The sequence below is a fragment of the Convolutriloba macropyga genome, chromosome 2 (genome assembly GCF_964194025.1).
Source record: "Convolutriloba macropyga chromosome 2, txConMacr16.3, whole genome shotgun sequence".
Lineage (NCBI taxonomy): Eukaryota > Metazoa > Xenacoelomorpha > Acoela > Convolutidae > Convolutriloba > Convolutriloba macropyga.
In genome coordinates this window covers 34,396,854-34,417,129 of record NC_134469.1, presented here as the reverse complement: position 1 = coordinate 34,417,129, position 20,276 = coordinate 34,396,854, and the positions used below count along the sequence as shown (strand labels likewise).

Genomic DNA, 20,276 nt, shown 5'->3' with positions numbered 1-20,276 from the left:
CCGCTATATATTACTACTCCTGTTAATGAACATAATGCTTGAAAACAAGATTTGGATAGTATCAATTTTAATCAAAGAATTTACTAATATTCAATTAGGTGACGTTAGTCTTGATAGATTCAAAGGATTAAGAAAAGAACACTTAATATTGATAAAACAAACTATAAGACAATATATACTAGACATCGTTCTAGAAAGCAAATTAAATGATTACAAGGAACAGGCACCTCTGCAAGTACTTCATGGTTTTGATCAAGAAGATAATTAATGAACTAGAAAATTATGTTTCACCTGTAGAAAGTGATAATTGAACAAAGTGAACCACTTCTTGACATTAAACATAAATTTACTCAAAGGTTTCAACTGTAATCGAACAGTTGATAAAAGATAAAATTATAGCAAACATAAAATTTATTTATAAGCTTAAATTTATTAGAAATTATTATGGAACAATCATTAAATTATAAAATATAAGTGAACTATTTTATTGCTGCGATGATATCTGAGATTGTATTGACATCTATAGCCCAAGCTGGGACACGATCATCAAATGCATTAACTGGCATAGGAATGTGTTACCAACAGTATTCGCTACATCAACTGTATGTGTTGCATTTGTAAAAACACTCAATACGATGATTGGAAATAATGTTATAAAGTACTCAGAGATGTATATTTTGTCTAAATAGTTTAGCAAAAAGTTTAATCACTTTTGTAATAATTCCATATATGACAATGCTATCGATAATAAAGAGTATGATGAATAAGTTAAAGCGTAGGAAGAAAATGAAAAATAATCAGAAAATAAAATCTAATGTTTTTCGAGACTTAAGTTTTTGATTATCAATAGGTTTATAAACCTATTGATAATCAAAAACTTAAGTCTCGAAAAACATTAGATTTTATTTTCTGATTATTTTTCATATTGTTCCTACGCTGTAACTTATTCATCATACTCTTTATTATCGATAGCATTGTCATATATGGAATTATTACAAAAGTGATAAAACTTATCGCTAAACTGTTTAGTTAAAAATATATATCTGTGCGTAATAATAACGTCAAGTGCGTCGTTAATGGAAAGTCCAATATTTGAGCAGTACCCAGTTTTGTCAATGGCCTCTTTTGTGCCGTGGAGGATATTTTTCCGCTGTAGGAACGTCGGTGCTCTTATGTTTTCACTCGTCTGGTCAGTCCTGGAGAAAAGGCTTTTAATTTCTGAGAGATCACACGTTTTACACACTCGCCTAATCGTGGCGTGCTCCGTTTTATGAGCGTTTGACTGGCTTTCTATAGCAACTAGAAAATATCAAGAACAAATTTCGCTCAACCAACTTTTGAGAAATTTCCAGTTATTTTTTTTGCAACAAGTAAATTAAAATTATAACCCTACGGTTAAATATACTTGAAACAAAAATACTTCAAATCATTCAAACAAAATAAAGTAATAAACATCAACAATTTTCTTAAATCACATTATAAAACTTTCTTCCGATTGTTTTCTTCCTTAAAATAAAAAAACTTTTAAAAGCTCCTACGTTACTATTCAAAGGAATTTTTTCATGTTGTGAGAGCAAGAAATCATTCAACGTTTTCTTAAAAACGTTTCCTTTTACTGCCAACCGAAGCCAATGTGGTAACTTATTCCATTCTTGTACGCATTGACGAACGATCGAATTCAATCCAAAGCTGGTTTTGGCATTCTGTCTAATTTTGAATTGTTTTGTTCGAGTATTTTGATGCAGACTCAGATACCCGTGAAAATTTTCAGAATTTTCTGGCCCTCCTATATCATGATGAAATTTGATTAGCGACATTTTTGCTATTATTAGCTCAACTTGTAGGGTCTTTGACTGGATTAGCAAATCTCTGGCTTTGTCAAACTTCTGCGGAGAAAGCACACTTTTATACCCCAGTTAATCTGTCTGTTAAGGCGTTTTAGGTTTTTTGAAGATAAATTTTGAACAAAAATTGCCAAAAATGATAAGTGTGAAGGCAAAAGTGATTTTAAAAGAAGAATGCGCGCGTTCAAGGGAATTTGATGTCTTGTTAAGTAAATTGATCTTATAGCATGAGCCATCTTTTTTAAGGTTTTATTCAGCTGCTCATCGAAACTAAGTTTCCTGTCAATTTGAAAACCAAGATATCTGTAACTTTTTTCTTTTGTGAGAACTTCGTTTTTGTATAAAATAGATCCGAAATCAGAACTATCGCGCGAGAAAAATATTAATTCGGTTTTTTTTGTATTCAAAGTTCGTTGGTTCATCTCCACATATTCTTCTGTTTTTTGTAAAGTTTCCATGACTTTTCCATGTAAGTTACTTCTCTGTCCACAACAGACAATACTTGTGTCATCTGCGAAATGAATTACTCTTTCCGTTGTGTTTATATTAGATGAGAAATCGTTCACATATAAAAGAAAAATGGGTGGTCCTAAAACAGTTCCTTGTGGCACACAGTGATTCACAATTTCACAATCAGAGAACATGCCATTAAGTTTTAGTTTTTGTCTGCGGTTGGCAAGAAATAAAAACAGTAATTCTTTTGCTTCCTGGGAAAAACCATACATTTTTTTAAGGAGAACGTTATGCGAAATAGAATTAAACGCTTTTGCAAGATCTAGAAAAATAGCAACAGTTTCTTTGCTTTGATCTAAATTAGATGAAACTGTTTCAACCAGTTCTAAAACTGCATCTGTAGCTGACTTTTTTTCTGAAATCCAAATTGCTCTTTATTAATAATTTTATGCTTATCAATGAAATCCATCATCTGAGTCAGAAGGAGGCGCTCAAAGATTTTTGCACAACTCGGAGTTACAGAAATGAGTCGATAGTTTGTGCTATCTAATTTATCACCTTTTTTGAAAATTGGTGTTACATAGGCTAGTTTCATTTTTGTTGGGAAAATTTTCTCCTTAATGCACTCATTTAAGGCGAACTGTAGATGTACGCCTATAGCTAATTTGCAAGACTTTATGAGACGAATTGAGATTTCACCAGGTCCCGCTGCTTTGTTATCGTCCAGCGAGTCAATGACTGAATAAAGTTCTTCTCTAGTCACAGTTCTGAATGTGAATTCAGGTTTATTAGGTTTATCAGGGTATTTACAAGCAATATCCGAACCTTTCGCAAAATTCGGAGTTACAGAAATGGGTCGATAGTTTGTGCTATCTAATTTATCACCTTTTTTGAAAATTGGTGTTATTACCTATATCGTCGTTAAGCTCAGCAAAAGAAGGCGATTTTTCGTTCTCTTTCTGTCGCATGTCTCTTTCTCATTTTTTGCTTAAAGATACCTCAATTCGGAACCCAATTCAATTCGGAATCTTCATGCCTTCGTTATATGCCCAACCGTACAATTAGAATAATGTGCAGTGGACAGAACCATTTAATGGAACTATAATCCCTCTTCGAACTGCAGCACCCGAACTGTACAGACAGCATCTGCACTGACAATACAGTAGTCGATGAAAAGTATTGTTCAATCACTAAATAGAATTTTTCTAAACAATTGTTCCTTTTGAGGCCCCTTTTTAAGACAAAAAAATAAAATCCAAAAAACTGCCCATTTGGAGTATATTTTTGGAATTTATTTTTTTCATAAATCTGGCTCACAAAACCTATTCCGAAACATCTTATCCAGTGCCATTGAATAGAACTTTTTATCAACTTCTCTAACATAAAAAAATAACATAGTTCTTATTATGAAAAATATAAAAACAAAATTTACCATGATGCAAAGCACATCAAATTTCAAAAATAAGATAACAAATGATGTAAGTAATGGACATAAAATTTTTTTAAAACAGAAAAAAAAGATCTGCTTGTTACATCTAAAGCAACAAAAGTTTGAACATCACAGCAGTGAAAACTGTTTTTCGCAAATATCGCATCTATGTCAACAACAAAATCGATTATTTCAAGTCAGACCGCCAAATTGAAACAAAAATGATAATGAATGAATGAAATGCATCTAGTTCTTTCTTTGCTCTAAATATAAAAGCAATTAAGACAAAAAATGAACATTCACTTGGGGATATGAACATCACAAGGTGATACTACAGCTTCACTGATTGGTTAACGAGGATTATATAAAATTAACGAGTCATTCTCAGTATGCTATGGAACTGAAAAGTTATGTAAAAGTGGAAACTTCACTCAAAAGTTAACAATTTTTGCAAAATTAAAGTTTCAGGATGGACTCTGAAGAACGGTTGGTTCCAAAAAACTGAAATAAAAATGGGAAAATTTTGAAGCACGTAAGCCATGCTTTTAAGGTGAAGTATAGGAGCAACATATTAAGATCTGAGAAGCGGCTTTGCCAATTAGGAATAGACTGGTAATAATAGTACGTTGGAGTATTAGGAGTAGTGTGTTAGGATTAGGAATAGAGTGGCAATAATAATACGTTGAAGTTTCAGGAGTAATGTATTAAAATTAGAGGTAGATAAAAAATTATTGTTTTTCTTTATTAAAGCTAAAAATACTAAAGTTTTGTTATAGATGATGTGGTATCAGAATTTATTTTAGGTTTTTATTTGTCTAATGGTTTCATTCAAACTCATTAAAAATTTACAAACAAAATTTTTTTTAACGTTTGAAGTGTTTAAAAGTGACCATTTTCTTATCCAGTTTTTTGGGTTTTTTTCTTAAATCAAAGCACATTATTTTTTTAAATCATCAGTGGTGTGGTATTAACAATTAGTTTAGGTTTCAGCACCAAGAGTCTAAGCGAGACTGCTGAAACTTGAACAAATTTTTACTTTGAAAGGAATCAGGATTATAGTCGACTTGATGTCCTGTAGGGGTCCGAACACCCTCTCCCTACAAGCATATGGCAGATTCTCTTACTACTTATATATATATATATATATATATGTTTCATGAGTTATTGTTTTCCAGTTTCCAAAAAGACCACGATATTTGCTAAACGCTCCCAGAATATGACAAAATGTTGCCAGAGTATTGCGAGATAAGCAGGAAAATTGCGTAACTGTTGTATCATGTTTCAATATAGCAGCAAAAATGTCAAAATTAAATTTTAATTTGCATTCTAAATAGATAGTTGTTTCATAGCTGCAAAGTCATTCCGACTATGTACAAGTTAAAGGCTATATCGTATACATTTTAATCTAACTGCAACCCCAATTAACATTTGGCCTGCGACAGCAAACTTAATAGTTTCATTGATGATTCATGACTAATTTGGTTGTTGTTATTATTGTTGTTGGTGTGGCTACCAGTAAAACTAAAATTTACAGCGCTAGTTTTAGCCGACTGAAAATCCTGTCCATAGAATTGAGGGAATAGGCTGGCTAGGTTGTTCACACATTTCGCCTGGCCAAGTTGTGCGGGCTGTGGTATAGTGTGATGTAGTCCTTTTGGAGAGTTACTTTTAGAAGAAACACTGCTAGAGGTGCTGTTAGGAGAGATGGCAATCGGGGAGCTGCAATTGGCTAATATTGGTGAAGAATAATTGACTAAAATGGGCGAGATAGAAGCAATGGAGGCAACTGCAGAACAGTCTGGTCCAATGTGTCCTGAATGAACACTTGCCACTTTCTGTTGGGAGGAAGACTTATTACCTGGCCCACTTGGGAAGGCGAAACCTGAAAGCAATGAGAAAAACCCTTATTACCCGGGTCAAATTTTTTTAACGAAAATTATGTATGAAATGCGCTGACAAGCGCTGAAAAAAATTTGTTTCAGTGGATAAATCTTACATAATTATCCGCTTAATGTGCTGAATTTTCAACACATTTCTTACACAATTTCAGCACCTGTCAACGCATTAAGCGGATAATTATGTAAGATTTATCCGCTGAAAAATATTTTTTTTTCACCGCTTGTCAGCGCATTTATTACATAACTTTCAGGTTTTTCTACTGCTCATCTTACATAGTTTCAACGCTTCCCGTACAAATCTTTGCTCTTTGTAAGATATAAATCATAAAAAGAGGTTTCTAATTCTCTGAAAATTATATTAGAAACAAAGTTGAAAAAAGGTTCATTATCTTGCAAGATGTCAAATTCCTCGACAGCCAGGGAAAATAATCACACCATTATGACAAATACAGGTGAAAAAAAGGCACGTACAAAGACTTAAACATGAAAGTCAGATGTATTTTTATAAAACCTAGAGCGAGGTTTGACTAAACAACGAAAAATCTGAGTTGCCTTTTTTAGTCTAGCTGTGTTTTTTAACAGCTCTAAAATTTATACCTTTTAGCAGTCTATAATCAGGGCTGATTTATAAATTTGATTCTCATACATTTTTCCGAAAACATTTTATGCAAGAAACGCAAAACATCTCGTGTAAGATTGTACGTAGCATCGAATATTCCAACCTACGTCTCAATTTCCCCAAAACCTTATCTTAGCTTTGAGAGGAAAAGATTTTTTTGACTATCACTATTGCGAGATTAAAATTGAAGCAATTTTGCTGGATCGACCTTGACTACTTTCCTTGTTATGAAAACTAAAAATTCACAACCGTCAATTTGATAGTTTATCGAATTACACCAATCCATATGCAGCAATACGTTTACGCGCTAGAAAAAACAAAACAGTAAGTGACGTCTTTCTCATTGAAAGTTTCTTTTAAATAAAATGTGCCCGATTGAGTAAATCTGTACCAATCATCTTTTCAATTTATAAAAACCTTGCATTTGAAGACTACAACGTTTTTCTCTTTTTTGCACAGATGACTTTTAATATAACGTCTTACTGTCTAATAGAACACTGAATTAACTGAAGACTTGCTTTGTCTTGTTTTTGCCGCAATGGACGGAAAAAAATTTGGGTTCTTCAAATAAAAATCTTTTCTTGTTTTTATATTTGGAAATAAAGCCTATAAGGACTCCAACAGAACTTCCATTAAATGAAAACAAAGCCAAACAATTAACCAAAGCATTGGATTCAAAATAGTTCCCAATTCACGGAGCTGAAAAGGGAAAAAAGTAGATGCTTTTCGTGTTATAAATTTGAATGTTCCTGAAAAAATTGCACCAAAAAGAATTTCTTGTTACTTTACTGGTTTGCTAGACCCTCAAAAACAATGGTGGAAGGATAATAACGTAGAGCTTACGCTTTTTGGTAGATTAAATTGTTGTTCCACTCGGAGAATTTAAAATTAAACGTTTCCAGAAGCATCAAGATCCATGAGAATTTAGAATTGGAAATTGGAAAAAAACAGCCTTTACGATTTCTGACGAAGTTATACCCTTCTCTTTATGGCATCTCACAATACGCACAATTGTTTAATTCTATGAAATTTCAAATTTAGACTAAGTTCCACAGCATTTTACAAAGTAAATTTTTATCGAAAAACTGATGTTTTTTAGTTCCAAATCGTTTCAAAGTTGTTCCTATACTTTCTCCATTGAATCAATTAATCCATGTCGAAGAAACTCTTACTATAACGCAAAATTGAATATTCAAGAGGCAAGAGAAACTACCAAAAACAAAAGCAAAATTTTTCGTCGTCATTTTTTTTCTCTTTACCATTCTGTAAAAAATTGTTTTCTCTGATTTTGTTGTACAAAAGAAGCGGAGATGTTCATATGGATTTTCTTAAAAACAATTAGGAGAAGCTGTTCACAAAGTAATATATAGTTTTATGAATTAATTAACGATTTCAGCGAGGAAGGAAGAAGTTTAAATCTTTTCTTTTTCTTATCTCTTCATAAAGTTTTAGCAAATTTAGTTTCACGAATTTTTATAATTTTGTTGTCTTGGTTAAACCAGAAATCTATTGAACTGCAGAAATGCAAAAACTCAAGAACTGCAGAAATGCAAGAGTCTACGCGAGACTGCTGAAACTTGAACAAATTTTTACTTTGAAAGGAATCAGGATTATAGTCGACTTGATATCTTGTAGGGGGTCCGAACCCCCTCGCCCTACAAGCATACGGCAGATTCTCTTACTACTTATATATATATATATATATATATATATAAGATATTTGGTTGCTCATTGTTTTTTTAACTCTAAGCTTAATATTTTTTTTAAACAAGTAAATTGAAAATATAACCAGGGGTTAAATATTACAAGTTTAAAATGTTATGTGCAAAATTATCACGATTTTAAAAATCAAAATTAGTGATTCCGTTTTTTAAAGATAAAAATAACTTTTGAAGCCACCAACGTTCCTTTTCAACGGTACAGGTTTGAATTGTTGGAGCAAATGCTGTTTTAACATGCGTTTAAAATGTGAGCGTGATCTGACAGTCCGGACTTCACGCGGAAGTTTATTCCCTTTTTGGATGCTTCTTTTTTGTAATGATCGACTGCTTGACCTTAGGAGAATTAGCTGTTCCGATCTGTTTTTTTTCTTACTAAGACATTATCACTTAGAAGAAAACTCTCAGTGCCGTCTGATTTCAATAAAATATGATTCCTAAGTTTTGCACCACTCATCTGGCTTATTAAAAGTTCTGCAGGCAAAATGTCAGATTTTACTAAGAGATCTCAAGATCTCTCAAACTTTTTTCTCATACAGCAAACTTTAATTCCCCAATTGATTTGTCGATTAATTCGCTGCATTGCAGAGAAATTCAATTTTGTGTACGATCAGCAGTCTGGTAGCTGCTAAGCACCTATTCTTATTTCGTATCTCCATTTTCCGTGTCATATCGAGTAACAAATTGTCTTTTTATTTTTCTGTCGTCACCTGAGGACTTTTTCATAACACGGCATTTTTTTCACTGTGGACCCGAGTTGTTGTTTTCCAGTTTCCAAAAAGACCACGATATTTGCTAAAGGCTCCCAGAATATGACAAAATGTTGCCAGAGTATTGCGAGATAAGCAGGAAATTTGCGTAACTGTTGTATCATGTTTCAATATAGCAGCAAAAATGTCAAAATTAAATTTTTATTTGCATTCTAAATAGATAGCTGTTTCATAGCTGCAAAGTCATTCCGAGTATGTACAAGTTAAAGGCTATATCGTATACATTTTAATCTAACTGCAACCCCAATTAACATTTGGCCTGCGACAGCAAACTTAATAGTTTCATTGATGATTCATGACTAATTTGGTTGTTATTATTGTTGTTGGTATTGCTACCAGTAAAGCTAAAATTCACAGCGCTAGTTTTAGCCGACTGAATATCCTGTCCATAGAATTGAGGGAATAGGCTGGCTAGGTTGTTCACACATTTCGCCTGGCCAAGTTGTTCGGGCTGTGGTATAGTGTGATGTAGTCCTTTTGGAGAGTTACTTTTAGAAGAAACACTGCTAGCGGTGCTGTTAGGAGAGATGGCAATTGGGGAGCTGTGATTGGCTAAGATTGGTGAAGAATGATTGGCTAATATGGGCGAGATGGAAGCAATGGAGGCAACTGCAGAACAGTCTGGTCCAATGTGTCCTGAATGAACACTTGTCACTTTCTGTTGTGAGGAAGACTTATTACCTGGCCCACTTGGGAAGGCGAAACCTGAAAGCAATGAGAAAAACCCTTATTACCCGGGTCAAATTTTTTTAACGAAAATTATGTATGAAATGCGCTGACAAGCGCTGAAAAAAATTTGTTTCAGTGGATAAATCTTACATAATTATCCGCTTAATGTGCTGAATTTTCAACACATTTCTTGCACAATTTCAGCACGTGTGAACACATTACAATTATGTAAGATTTATCAGCTGAAAAATATTTTTTTTCACCGCTTCCCGGGCCAAGAGGTCAGCGCCGTTTCAGCGCATTATTTTGTAAGAAATGCGCTGAATGCGCTGAAATTATGTAAGAAATGCGCTGAATGCGCTGATATGCGCTGAAATGTGGAGAAGGCGCTGAAAATTCAAAATTTCAGCGCATTTTCAGCGCATTTCTTACATAATTTCAGCGCTTTTTCAGCACATTTCTTGCATAAGTTTCAGCACTTTTTTCAGCGCATTTCTTACAAAGTTTCAATAGAAAGCGCATTTATTACATAATTTTCAGGTTTTTCACTGCTTATCTTACATAGTACAAATTCCTGCTACGTATTCATGCAAGATATAGATCATAAAAAAACGTTTCGAATTCTGTCGAATTCATCGACAGCCAGAGAAACTCCATTATGACAAATACAGGTGAAAGAAAGGCACTTACGAAGACTTAAACCTGAAAGTCAGATGTCTTTCAATAAAACCCAGAGAGAAGTTTGACTGAACAAGGAAAAATCTGAGTTGCCTTTTTTAGTCTAGCTGTATTTTTTGACAACTCTAAAATTTATACATTTTAGCAATGTCTATAATCAGGGCTGTCTTGATTCTCATACAATTTTCCTATAAATTTTTATACAAAAAAAAAGCAAAACATCTCGTGTAAGATTGTACGTAGCATCGAATATTCCAACCTACGTCTCAATTTCCCCAAAACCTTATCTTAGCTTTGAGAGGAAAAGATCTTTTGGCTATCACTATTGCAAGACTAAAATTGAAGCAATTTTGCTGGATCGACCTTGACTACTTTCCTTGTTATGAAAACTAAAAATTCACAACCGTCAATTTGATAGTTCAACGAATTACACCAAACCAAAATGCAGCAATACGTTTGCACGCTAGAAAAGCAAACAAGTAAATGACGTCTTTCTCATTGAGAGTTTCTTTTATTTAAATTGTCCCCGATTGATTGAATCTGTAAATCTGTTCTCCTGAAGATTTGGTTTCAAAAATAACCTGTGAAAACCCAAAAAAATGCAAAGTTTTTCAGGATCTTTATTCCAATATAGCACAGCTGGACGTTCCAAACTTTTCGCAAAAGACGATCCAACAAGCTCTTGATAATGAAAAAATCCAAAGTCTCAGAGAGAATCTAGCCTCTGAAAGAGAATCCGCCCGACTTCTCATTGTCTGTTCGACACACTGGAGCGTGATTGTCTGCTCCCCCATTCCGGCTCTTGGGATTCATATGGCACCAACTGAATTTAGAATTAAAGCAAAAAACAGGTTGGGTGTCCCTGTTTATGACGCCGAAAGGAAGTGCCCGTTCTGTAAAGCAGGAGTTCTTGAAATCTATGGGGATCATGCCATTGCGTGTCACGGTCGAAGAGATGCAATTGCAAAACATGACCGGATTCGAGATAAAATCTCGAATCCGGTCATGTTTTGCAATTGCATCCGGTCATGTTTTGCAATTGCATCTCTTCGACCGTGACACGCAATGGCATGATCCCCATATATTTCAAGAACTCCTGCTTTACAGAACGGGCACTTCCTTTTGGCGTCATAAACAGGGACACCCAATCTGTATTCTGCTCTAATTCTAAATTTTGCTCTAATCTCTGCTTGCTCATCTGCAAATCTCTCACCAGTAGCGGAACAAAATAATCTCGTTCCAGAGAGCCAATCACGCCCCCGAGACATCTTTGTCCCGACATGGAAAGCGGCGAAACCTGCTGCATTTGATGTAACTGTTGCTTCGACGCTACAATCTAACTCTCTCATTAATGCGGCTACAAAGGCAAGATACGCGCTTGATGTGGCAGATGAACGAAAATAGTGCCTCCACGACAACAACTGCGCAAATTTGGGAATCACATTTGTTCCCCTTGCAATCGAAGTCATTGGCGGAATATCGACAACGTTAAAAAAACATTCAACCGTTTGGCTCTGTTAAGTGACAACCGTTCTTTCCAAGCGCAGGTGTTGCCTGTAGTTTTCTGTAAACTGATGCAATCCTTATCAATCACCGCTATTTGAGGATCAGCGGCAATGTTGTTGGCATGGGCTCCCTATGTGACTACTTTGCATTTTCTCGCGCTCACCCGATCGGAGGGGAGATTGCTTCATCCATTATTGTCGCAATCCTTGTCGACAGTTATGATCTGCCTCAATGATTTTAGTTCACTATTTTTGGTCAAATTTAGTTACGAGTTCAGAATAAGAAGAGTCCAGATTGGTCCTTTTGTGATGAGCCGCCAAAACGCTTGCAGCAAACGAGAGCCTTGTTAAAGTGCACTTCAAACATTTTTTCTTACCTGATTAAAGAGGGAAGAATAAAAAAAAAATTTTACATGTGGAAAAATAAAAAACGCTGATGAAATGAGATTCATAAACTGTTGATCTGTTGTATTGATAACCACCCTTACCTTAACCAAGTTAAATATTTAGACATTTATAAACGATTTTCCTAACTATTCGACGCTCAAAAATCCATGTCAGTTTCGAAGAGAAGTGAAGAACTTCGCAGTTTTTCTAACTTTTCACCAGACAAAAATCCAAGTCAGTTTCGAAGAGACGTGAAGAACTTTTTGGAAGGGGAGGCATTGAAAAGATTCAAATATAAAAGTTACCCCTCAGGATGTAAAGTTTTCGAGAAATTTTAATTATTGAAACTTGATTTCTCCCCTAATCTGGGGACTACCAAGCTGGTTGTAACCATGTTTGGTTGAATTCATTATTATTATTATTACTATTATTATTATTATTATTATTATTATTATTATTATTAATATTATTATTATTATTATAACAACTTGATACTATAACTTCATTGGAAAAAGAACATTGCAGTTGAAGACTACTATTTTCTATTTTTTTTGCACAGATGGTTTTTTTGTGTTCTAACTCTTTATTTGTAATCAGTTCAACTTCTTACTGTCTAATAGGACCCCTAATTAAACGAAGAGTTGCTTTGTCTCGTTTTTGCATTAATGGAAGTAAAATATTTGTGGACTTAATTTAAAAAACTTTGTCTGTTTTTATATTTAGCCTTTCTTTATGGGGTCTCACATTACCCACAATTGTTCAATTTTATGAAATTTCAAGTTTACCGTAAGTTCCTTAGCATTTCACAAAGTAAATTTTTATCAAAAAACTTCGGATATTTTTTATTACAAATGGTTTCAAAATTGTTCCTATACTTTCTCCATTGAATCAATTAATTCATGTCAAAGAAACTCTTACTGTAATGCAAAATTGAATATTCAAGAGACAAGAGAAACTATCAAAAACAAAACTAAAATTTTTCATCTTAATTTTTTTTCTCTTTTCTCATTCTGTAAAAAAATTGTTTTCTCTGATTTTGTTTTACAAGAGAAGCACAGATGTTCATATGGATTTTCTTAAAAACATTTAGGAGAAGCTATTCACAGGGTAGTATATAGTTTTGTGAATTAATTAACGATTTCAGCGAGGAAAGAGGAAGTTTAAATCTTTTCTTTTTCTTATCTCTTCATAAAGTTTTAGCAAATTTAGTTTCACAAATTTGTATAATTTTTTTTGTCTTGGTTAAACCAGAAATCTACTGAACTGCAGAAATGTAAAAACTAGGCCAATTGGGTACTAAATGGAGAAAATGCCCGTAGAAGTTTAAATTTTTTGTAATTCAGTTTTGTGTCTTTTGAATACTTGTTTTTTTATAAGGAAAATTGCACTTTGTTTTGTTTGCATACAAATTTTAAATCCAATATAATCAAAAGTATAAGCTTCAATAACGATTTTATTGCGATTATGAAGATATAGTTCATATTAATATCCACCTCAACCCCCCACACACACATTTCATTTTTTCCTTTTCCGGTTTTCCTTTGTTTTTAAACAGCTCGCCTTTTTCAAACCTGCGATAAATATATATTTCCCCATTTTTAGGAGTAGGAGACATATATTTGGTGAGCAGGGAATGGAGAGGAGAGGAGTTCAAGCGAGAGAGGGGTGGGACGAGAGGATTGAGGGGGTAAATGACCAACCAGGAATGAGGGTCTGTAGAGTGGGCATGTCGAACATGGCCAAGGACTTATTTTGCTCAAACAGGGATTGCACTGCATCACTGAAACATCCGAAACATATTCATATTTAATCCTATTCAATCATATATCAATCAATTTCTCAATAGTGTTTGTTAGAAGGTTGAGAGATAACAACCTAATGTAAATTGTGCATAAGATAAGCTTGACATAGCTTGAAAAGAAGCTCTACTTGTTCAACGTATACTTGGCTAGAGAAATGAAGCCACGAGGAACAAGAAAGAGCGCGAGAACGGGCTATAAGAGACGCCCAAGTTCGAGAGTTTAAGACCAGTTGGTGTAAATGGGTAGCACACTAGGCTTGCAAGTAAGAGATTCTGGTTCGAATCCAGTACTGGTCCATTTTCACAGTAGCTGCGCCTGCTTAGACCCCCTAACAGTGTTAATTGATGAATACAAGTTCATTTCAATGTTTTTGATTACTAATGAAGCTCTGCTTCAACGCTTTTTCGCTTATGTATAGCTTTTTGAACCAAACGGAAACAAACTTTTCGTTGTGAAAGTTAAAATTCTTGGTTACATTTTTATTGAGACCTTGAAAGTTCTTTTGACCTTGAACAATTGATTAGAACTTCTCCAGAAATTGGTCGAAAGTAGTGTCTGTATAGTGTACCAAAACCTATGTGGTTGCTCTATTGTAGAAGAAAAATGTGTGTTGACCATCTTTTTTATGTTGAAAATGTGAACTTTGTGAATAATCCGTTTTCAATTCCCTATGTAAATATCCTTAGTGTTTTCTTTCTCAAGTACTGCGATAAACTGATTCAAGGCATCACTCGAGTAGGCTATATAAGCCTTCTTATGTCCTCTCAAACTTAAGTGATGTGTTTGTATTAATAAGAATAACATGTCCTTAGATTTGAAAACCGAATTTATTATTATTTTTATAAACAACTCACCGTTCGTAGTCAGACAACCGAGATGAGTCCCGGAAGCCTTTTGCAAATGGGTTGCAATCTATCTTCAGTTTTGTGATCTAAACACAACATCGCTCATACTCAGTGAAACCTCAAATTTCTCATCTCAATTACCCTGATTTAAATTATGTCAAGATATATTAAGAACTTGCAAGATCATTGCTTTTGTACAATTTGGCTTGTACTGTTTTTAACTGAGATCGGATTATAACATTAATCTGTCGTGAAAACGTCTCGTTATTCTTATCAAAATGCATCAAGTATCGTTGCACTGTGTTATACTTCAATGTATACAGGCGAAGAATTATGTTGAATTTGAATTTCAAACAAAATAACTCATGTCCATATCTCAGCTATTAATGGTTTCCATCTGCTTAGTTTAAAAAATTTACTAAATGTACTAATTTTGTATATAACATTTTAAACTTGTAATATTTAACCCCTGGGTTATATTTTCAATTTACTTGTTTAAAAAAATGCAAGAGAACGGAGATGTGGCTTGAAAGAGCAGGACTGATCGAAATGAAACATCCTTTATGCTCAGTTGTTGTCCATTAGTTTTATCACTTGACCTTCAGTTAGTTCTGAACTCTTTGTGATATCATACTTTTTCCTGATCACACTTTCAATGTTAACGAGATAGTATTCATGAAATTGTAATCTGGAAAAGGTATGAAATGAGAACTTAGTTTTGTTTATCGAATCTAGAATGTATATTAAATGGATTTTATTTAATAATGTGTTAGTGTGCTGACCAGTTGGTTCTGGTAAGCAGTGACAGCAGTGAATGTGGTTGGGCTGAACTGGAATGTGTGGCAGTTGTCAGCTTCTTCTGGACTGGAGAGTTGCATCTTGTGAGTGTCACTCAATTCCAACAGGTGGATTCGGGGCTGGTACTTGTGCATTGAGTTCAACACTATCTGCAAAATTACACAGAGCCAAATGAAAAAAATAGATTCCCTGTGTGATTCAAGACAAACTGGAAGGGAATGATTGTTGGATTCATTATCAACATAATATCAACATCCTCATCATCAGGTTAGAGCTGTTGAGTTGTACGACAATTTGCACAGCTGTTCCAATTTAAGAGTCACCGGTCCGCTATTAGCTTTTAACACTAACACTATGCTCAAAACTGCCTCTGATCAGACCATCCCAGACCGAAATGACCTCTGATCAGACAAGTTCCAGACCATCGTCCAGACTAAAGTGGGCTCGAATCTTTTTCCAGACCATGTAATGCGAGCAGCGCCCTGGATACATGTGTGCGCTCGAAGATCGTCTGATCAGGGGTCACTTCGGTCAGGCCTGGGTAAAGTTATACTCTACAAAATGTTGGAGCAAACTGTTAGGTCAGCTGTTTTTCTTTACTCTAAAATTTATCATTCTGTAAAAATGGTCTTTACTCTTTGCTATTCACTCAATGCACAGTTCGTTTTTTGCCTTTGTTCATATTTTTAGCCTTTGTTTTGAAAAAGTTGGAAGCGTTTGCTGGTAATTGTGAAATCTCTTACGTGTCCAGTGCCGTCAATGTCATTGTTGGTGAGCTTGAGCTTTTCGAATGAGATGATCTGTGACTCGAGAGAATGTCCAAGGGCAGGTGTGTCTGCAACAGGAACAACAGACTCTATTACTTCTATTTCTTCTATTTCTATATACACACTTCAACTGTACCGTCTATTCAATGAGTTAATGTGAGACACAGTACATCTGTATCCTTACAATCTACCCTAGATACGTTTCACTACACAAAACGGCAGAGCCCTTCAACCAACCAGTTGGTAATCATGAGCGTAATCCTGTTGCGTATAATTAATAATTAATTATGGTTCCTGCGTAATCGCAGCGGAAGAGCATTAGGCCTACAGTAGCCTGTTGTCAGCTGCCCTTTTTCTTACTATTCCCCACATTTCAGACTGATCTTTTTTTATGAGCAGCATTGCTCTTTTTTTGGTGACTATAGCCACTTTTTTTGTGTCTAAAATTTTCACCATCATTGCAGCAAACATTGGTCAGGCTATGGTCAACGTGAAGCTATGGTTAAGCAGGACCTCTTCTTTACACAGACAGCTTCACGGAGGCAGGGGATTGAACTCTCAATCATTGGCGTGTGATCCACACACCTTACCTTTCGGCTATTACGCCACAAAGCTTCCGAAGGTTGGCCCGAAAGTTGAGTATCAAAAGTAATTAATTTCAGCAGTTGGTCATGGACCTTTATCACGATCTGAGCATATGTCGTCTTTTGCTATCATAAGTAGAAAAATTGTAAAAAGTTAAAATATTCGACACAAAGATACAACTCTTAAACTTAGCATATTGTGAGAGGATTTAGAGGGAAAAGTGTTGTTGAAAAGAAGAGAAAAGTGTTGTGACCTGGGTGTATGTAGAGTCTGTATGGTGCAGGAGGGTCTGCTTTTCCTGCGACTAGCCATGATGAGCGGTGGTATGCGTACCTGTACCTCTTGCTGTCCACACTCACCACATCCAGTCCAATAGCATACCGCTTCCTCCTCTCTAACCCACTAAAGGACACTCTGATTGTGGGAAACATACGCCTAACAACATCACGTAACAACTTAAAAAAACATCTCCAAATGGGTTATTTCTCATTACAATTTCAAGTTACAATTATTCAAATTACAATTATTGTTTAGCACCAATTAGAAGTTATCATTGTTTCCACAATCTTCTACGCACTTCTGCTAAGGTAAAGAAATATTGAATAGAATTGAAGCGAGTCATTTATAGACCGATCGAAAATTGTCTGAATCGTAGATATTCATCTTGTATTATGTGGTATAAAACAGAGTATAATTTAAAAAGCAATTCTCTACTTGGTACAAAAGGGAAGGCCATCGTTGAAAAGATCCGCTCTAGGTTCTTGTGCAATTGGAGATGGTTTCAAGATACTGAATTCAGTTTTCTGCCCGGATTTAGTTTAAGTCAGTACCGAATCTCTAAATTTCCATCAAGTTCTTTTCTTCCAATTTGTCTGTTCATGGCATACATTAGACATTTCATCATAACTTTCAAAACAAAAAATAATTCCTTTTTTCTGTAAAGCATGATTTTTTCACAGTCTGTCATAAGTGGAGCATGATTATCATCGAACTTAATCTCCACATCATGTGTAGCAGACGAAATACTGAATGTATGTCTTCAAACAATCAGAGACTGAGAAGACTCTATTCTCTTATATATATATATATATATATATATATATATTTATATATATATATATATATATATATATATATATATATATATATAAATATATATATATAGTCCTTGTACGACTGACTTCAGTCAGTTTTGTAATTATAGTTGAATACACCATGTGTATACTTAATACCTTGACTCCGGTGATAACTATGTTATACGCCGTTATAATTGAAATATTCGTTCTGTGTTTCACTGAGTCGTTTAGTCTGAGAGAACTAGGTAAGTTTGCTTCGCGCGCAGAAATAAGTAGCCAAAACTCTTTATACTTTAAGGTTGTAAAAGGAGCCCACCTTGGGTCTGCTTTATCTCGTGCGACCAGTGAGTTAACCAATTCTAAACGAAAAATGAACTCACGAAGAACAAATATTTGCACATATAAATTTTAACCCTAAGTACAGAAAATAGCCAGATCAGAAAAAGAAGGTTTTAATCACCTAATACACACCTTCCTACGCACAGTCGTGGATACCGATCTATCGAATGTAGAAAGATCAGCATGCACCTTTGACTTGGTTTATACACCAATTTTAAATTGGCAAAGTTTTGTATGTCATATTTTTACAGCTTCAAAATCCATAGCAGAAAAATATAACTACCTGACATCAAAACCTCCTGAAAAGTTATAATATATATACGACCCAAATTAGTTTCTCGAAAATTACATATGCTTAACATATTTTCCGTCAGAACTTATACAGAAACGACAAATTAACAAATCCGCAGTTACAATACGGAATCATAATGCTGAAAAACAGCAACTTACATTCGATAATAATACAGAATGAAATATCTCGTTCGAAGCATCACCAACAGAACAACAAGATTTAAACACTATTGTACATTCACAAACCCATGGATACAAATCCAAACGAAACATATGCTAACTTTGAGAGTATTGTACCAAATGCTAAAAAATGAAAATCTTAAAGCTCCGAAGACAAATCCTTCTCTTTCAAAGAGCAGTGAAAATTTTGTAACACCAAACCAAAAACACCCATATTTACCCACTAAAATTATAAATCGATGGTTTTCCTAAACTCGAACCACCAAAAAACAAAGATGAAATAAAAAATTATGTTGGTTTTCTCACTTTTATCTCTAAATACATATATAATTTAAAGATTATTCTTAGACCATTATAACTCTAGATTCACTTGATTTTAAATTATCCGGTGCTATATTATGTTACCACCGTAACAATTGAAGTCTATCTTCAGTGTTTTATAGAGTCGGTTAGTCTGAGAGAACTAGGTAAGTCTACTTCGCGCGCAGAAATAAGTACTCAGGTTGAGGCCCAGACTCAAATTGTGCTATGATCAGACTAGCCAGACTGAAATGACCTCTGATCAGACTTTCCAGACCAAGATGACTTCTGATCAGACGGTACCCAGACTATGGTCCAAAGTATAGTGCCCCAACTCTTTATACTTGAAAGCTGTAAAAGGAGCCCACCCTGCGTCTGCTTTACATGCATGTTGGGCGGGTATGTGTATAGATAGGATCATGTCTAATTCTTCAGCAGTGCTAATTGTCGAATTGTAGACAGAACAGCTGAATTCTTGTTATAATAGAAAAACTGTGCAATTTTCTGGGCAGCTTAAATTACACCCATATAATCTATTTTATTCAATTTTGGAAGGAATTTTGTTACCTTGTACAGCGTGACGGATGTGTAATTTGTTATGGAAACAGTAGTTAATTTTGCAGGGAACACAAAAGAAATTAGTTTGTTTGCTAACTTTCAAATTCACTTTACATCTTTGGCAGTATATTGCCTAACTTATTGCGGAAAGACATTGCAACACATTACTATTTTGTTCTTAAATATGAAAATCTAGTAGTGGAGATTCGTCAATGAAGTTAACATTGTAGCTGGACACTAGTGGCCAATGTTAACTAATTGCTAGCCAGATAGGGACCAAAGATGAGCAAGTTCGTATAAATTTATCTTCAATAGCCCCAGGAAGTATTTCTATTGAATCAAATTATATGTCAATTACTTCACACTTTATGATATCGAGGGTAGAAATGAAGAATTGGGGGATCTTTTCCGCCAGCACCCCCCCCCCCCCGGGGGTATGTTTAAACATTATGCATGCATTTGAGTTATTACCTATATTCATACGTTTGAAAAGGCATTTAGAAAATACTACTAGAGCGGAGGTTTAAAAATAATATGTGTAGCAATGCGTCACTGCATATAATATGTAAACATCAACCAAAAACTTGTTCCTATTGCGTTTTTAGTAATTACGAGCTTTGTAAAGGGGTCTACTACCATATATTTCTTGAAAATTGCTCAAATATAGTTGTTGAAGTTAACCTAGAACGTTATTATGAAAATTAATATAACCCTTTCAGAAGGGAACAACACATTTTTTTTTTTTTGGGGGGGGGGGGGGGGGTG

The 20,276-nt window shown here is 34.6% G+C and overlaps 1 protein-coding gene across 1 annotated transcript in view; it reads right to left on the bottom strand.

Moving 5' to 3' along the window:
• Positions 1-8,858: 8,858 nt before the first annotated feature.
• LOC142335240 (uncharacterized) overlaps positions 8,859-20,276 on the bottom strand; it is a 15,083-nt gene continuing 3,665 nt past the window's right edge. The window contains exons 3-8 of the mRNA XM_075383655.1: positions 17,021-17,202; positions 16,159-16,250; positions 15,400-15,564; positions 14,627-14,703; positions 13,671-13,750; positions 8,859-9,436 (exon numbers count right to left, since the gene is read on the bottom strand). Of these exons, the coding sequence (XP_075239770.1) occupies positions 8,979-9,436; positions 13,671-13,750; positions 14,627-14,703; positions 15,400-15,564; positions 16,159-16,250; positions 17,021-17,202 (1,054 nt within the window). The 3' untranslated portion in view covers positions 8,859-8,978. The remainder of the gene's footprint in view (positions 9,437-13,670; positions 13,751-14,626; positions 14,704-15,399; positions 15,565-16,158; positions 16,251-17,020; positions 17,203-20,276) is intronic.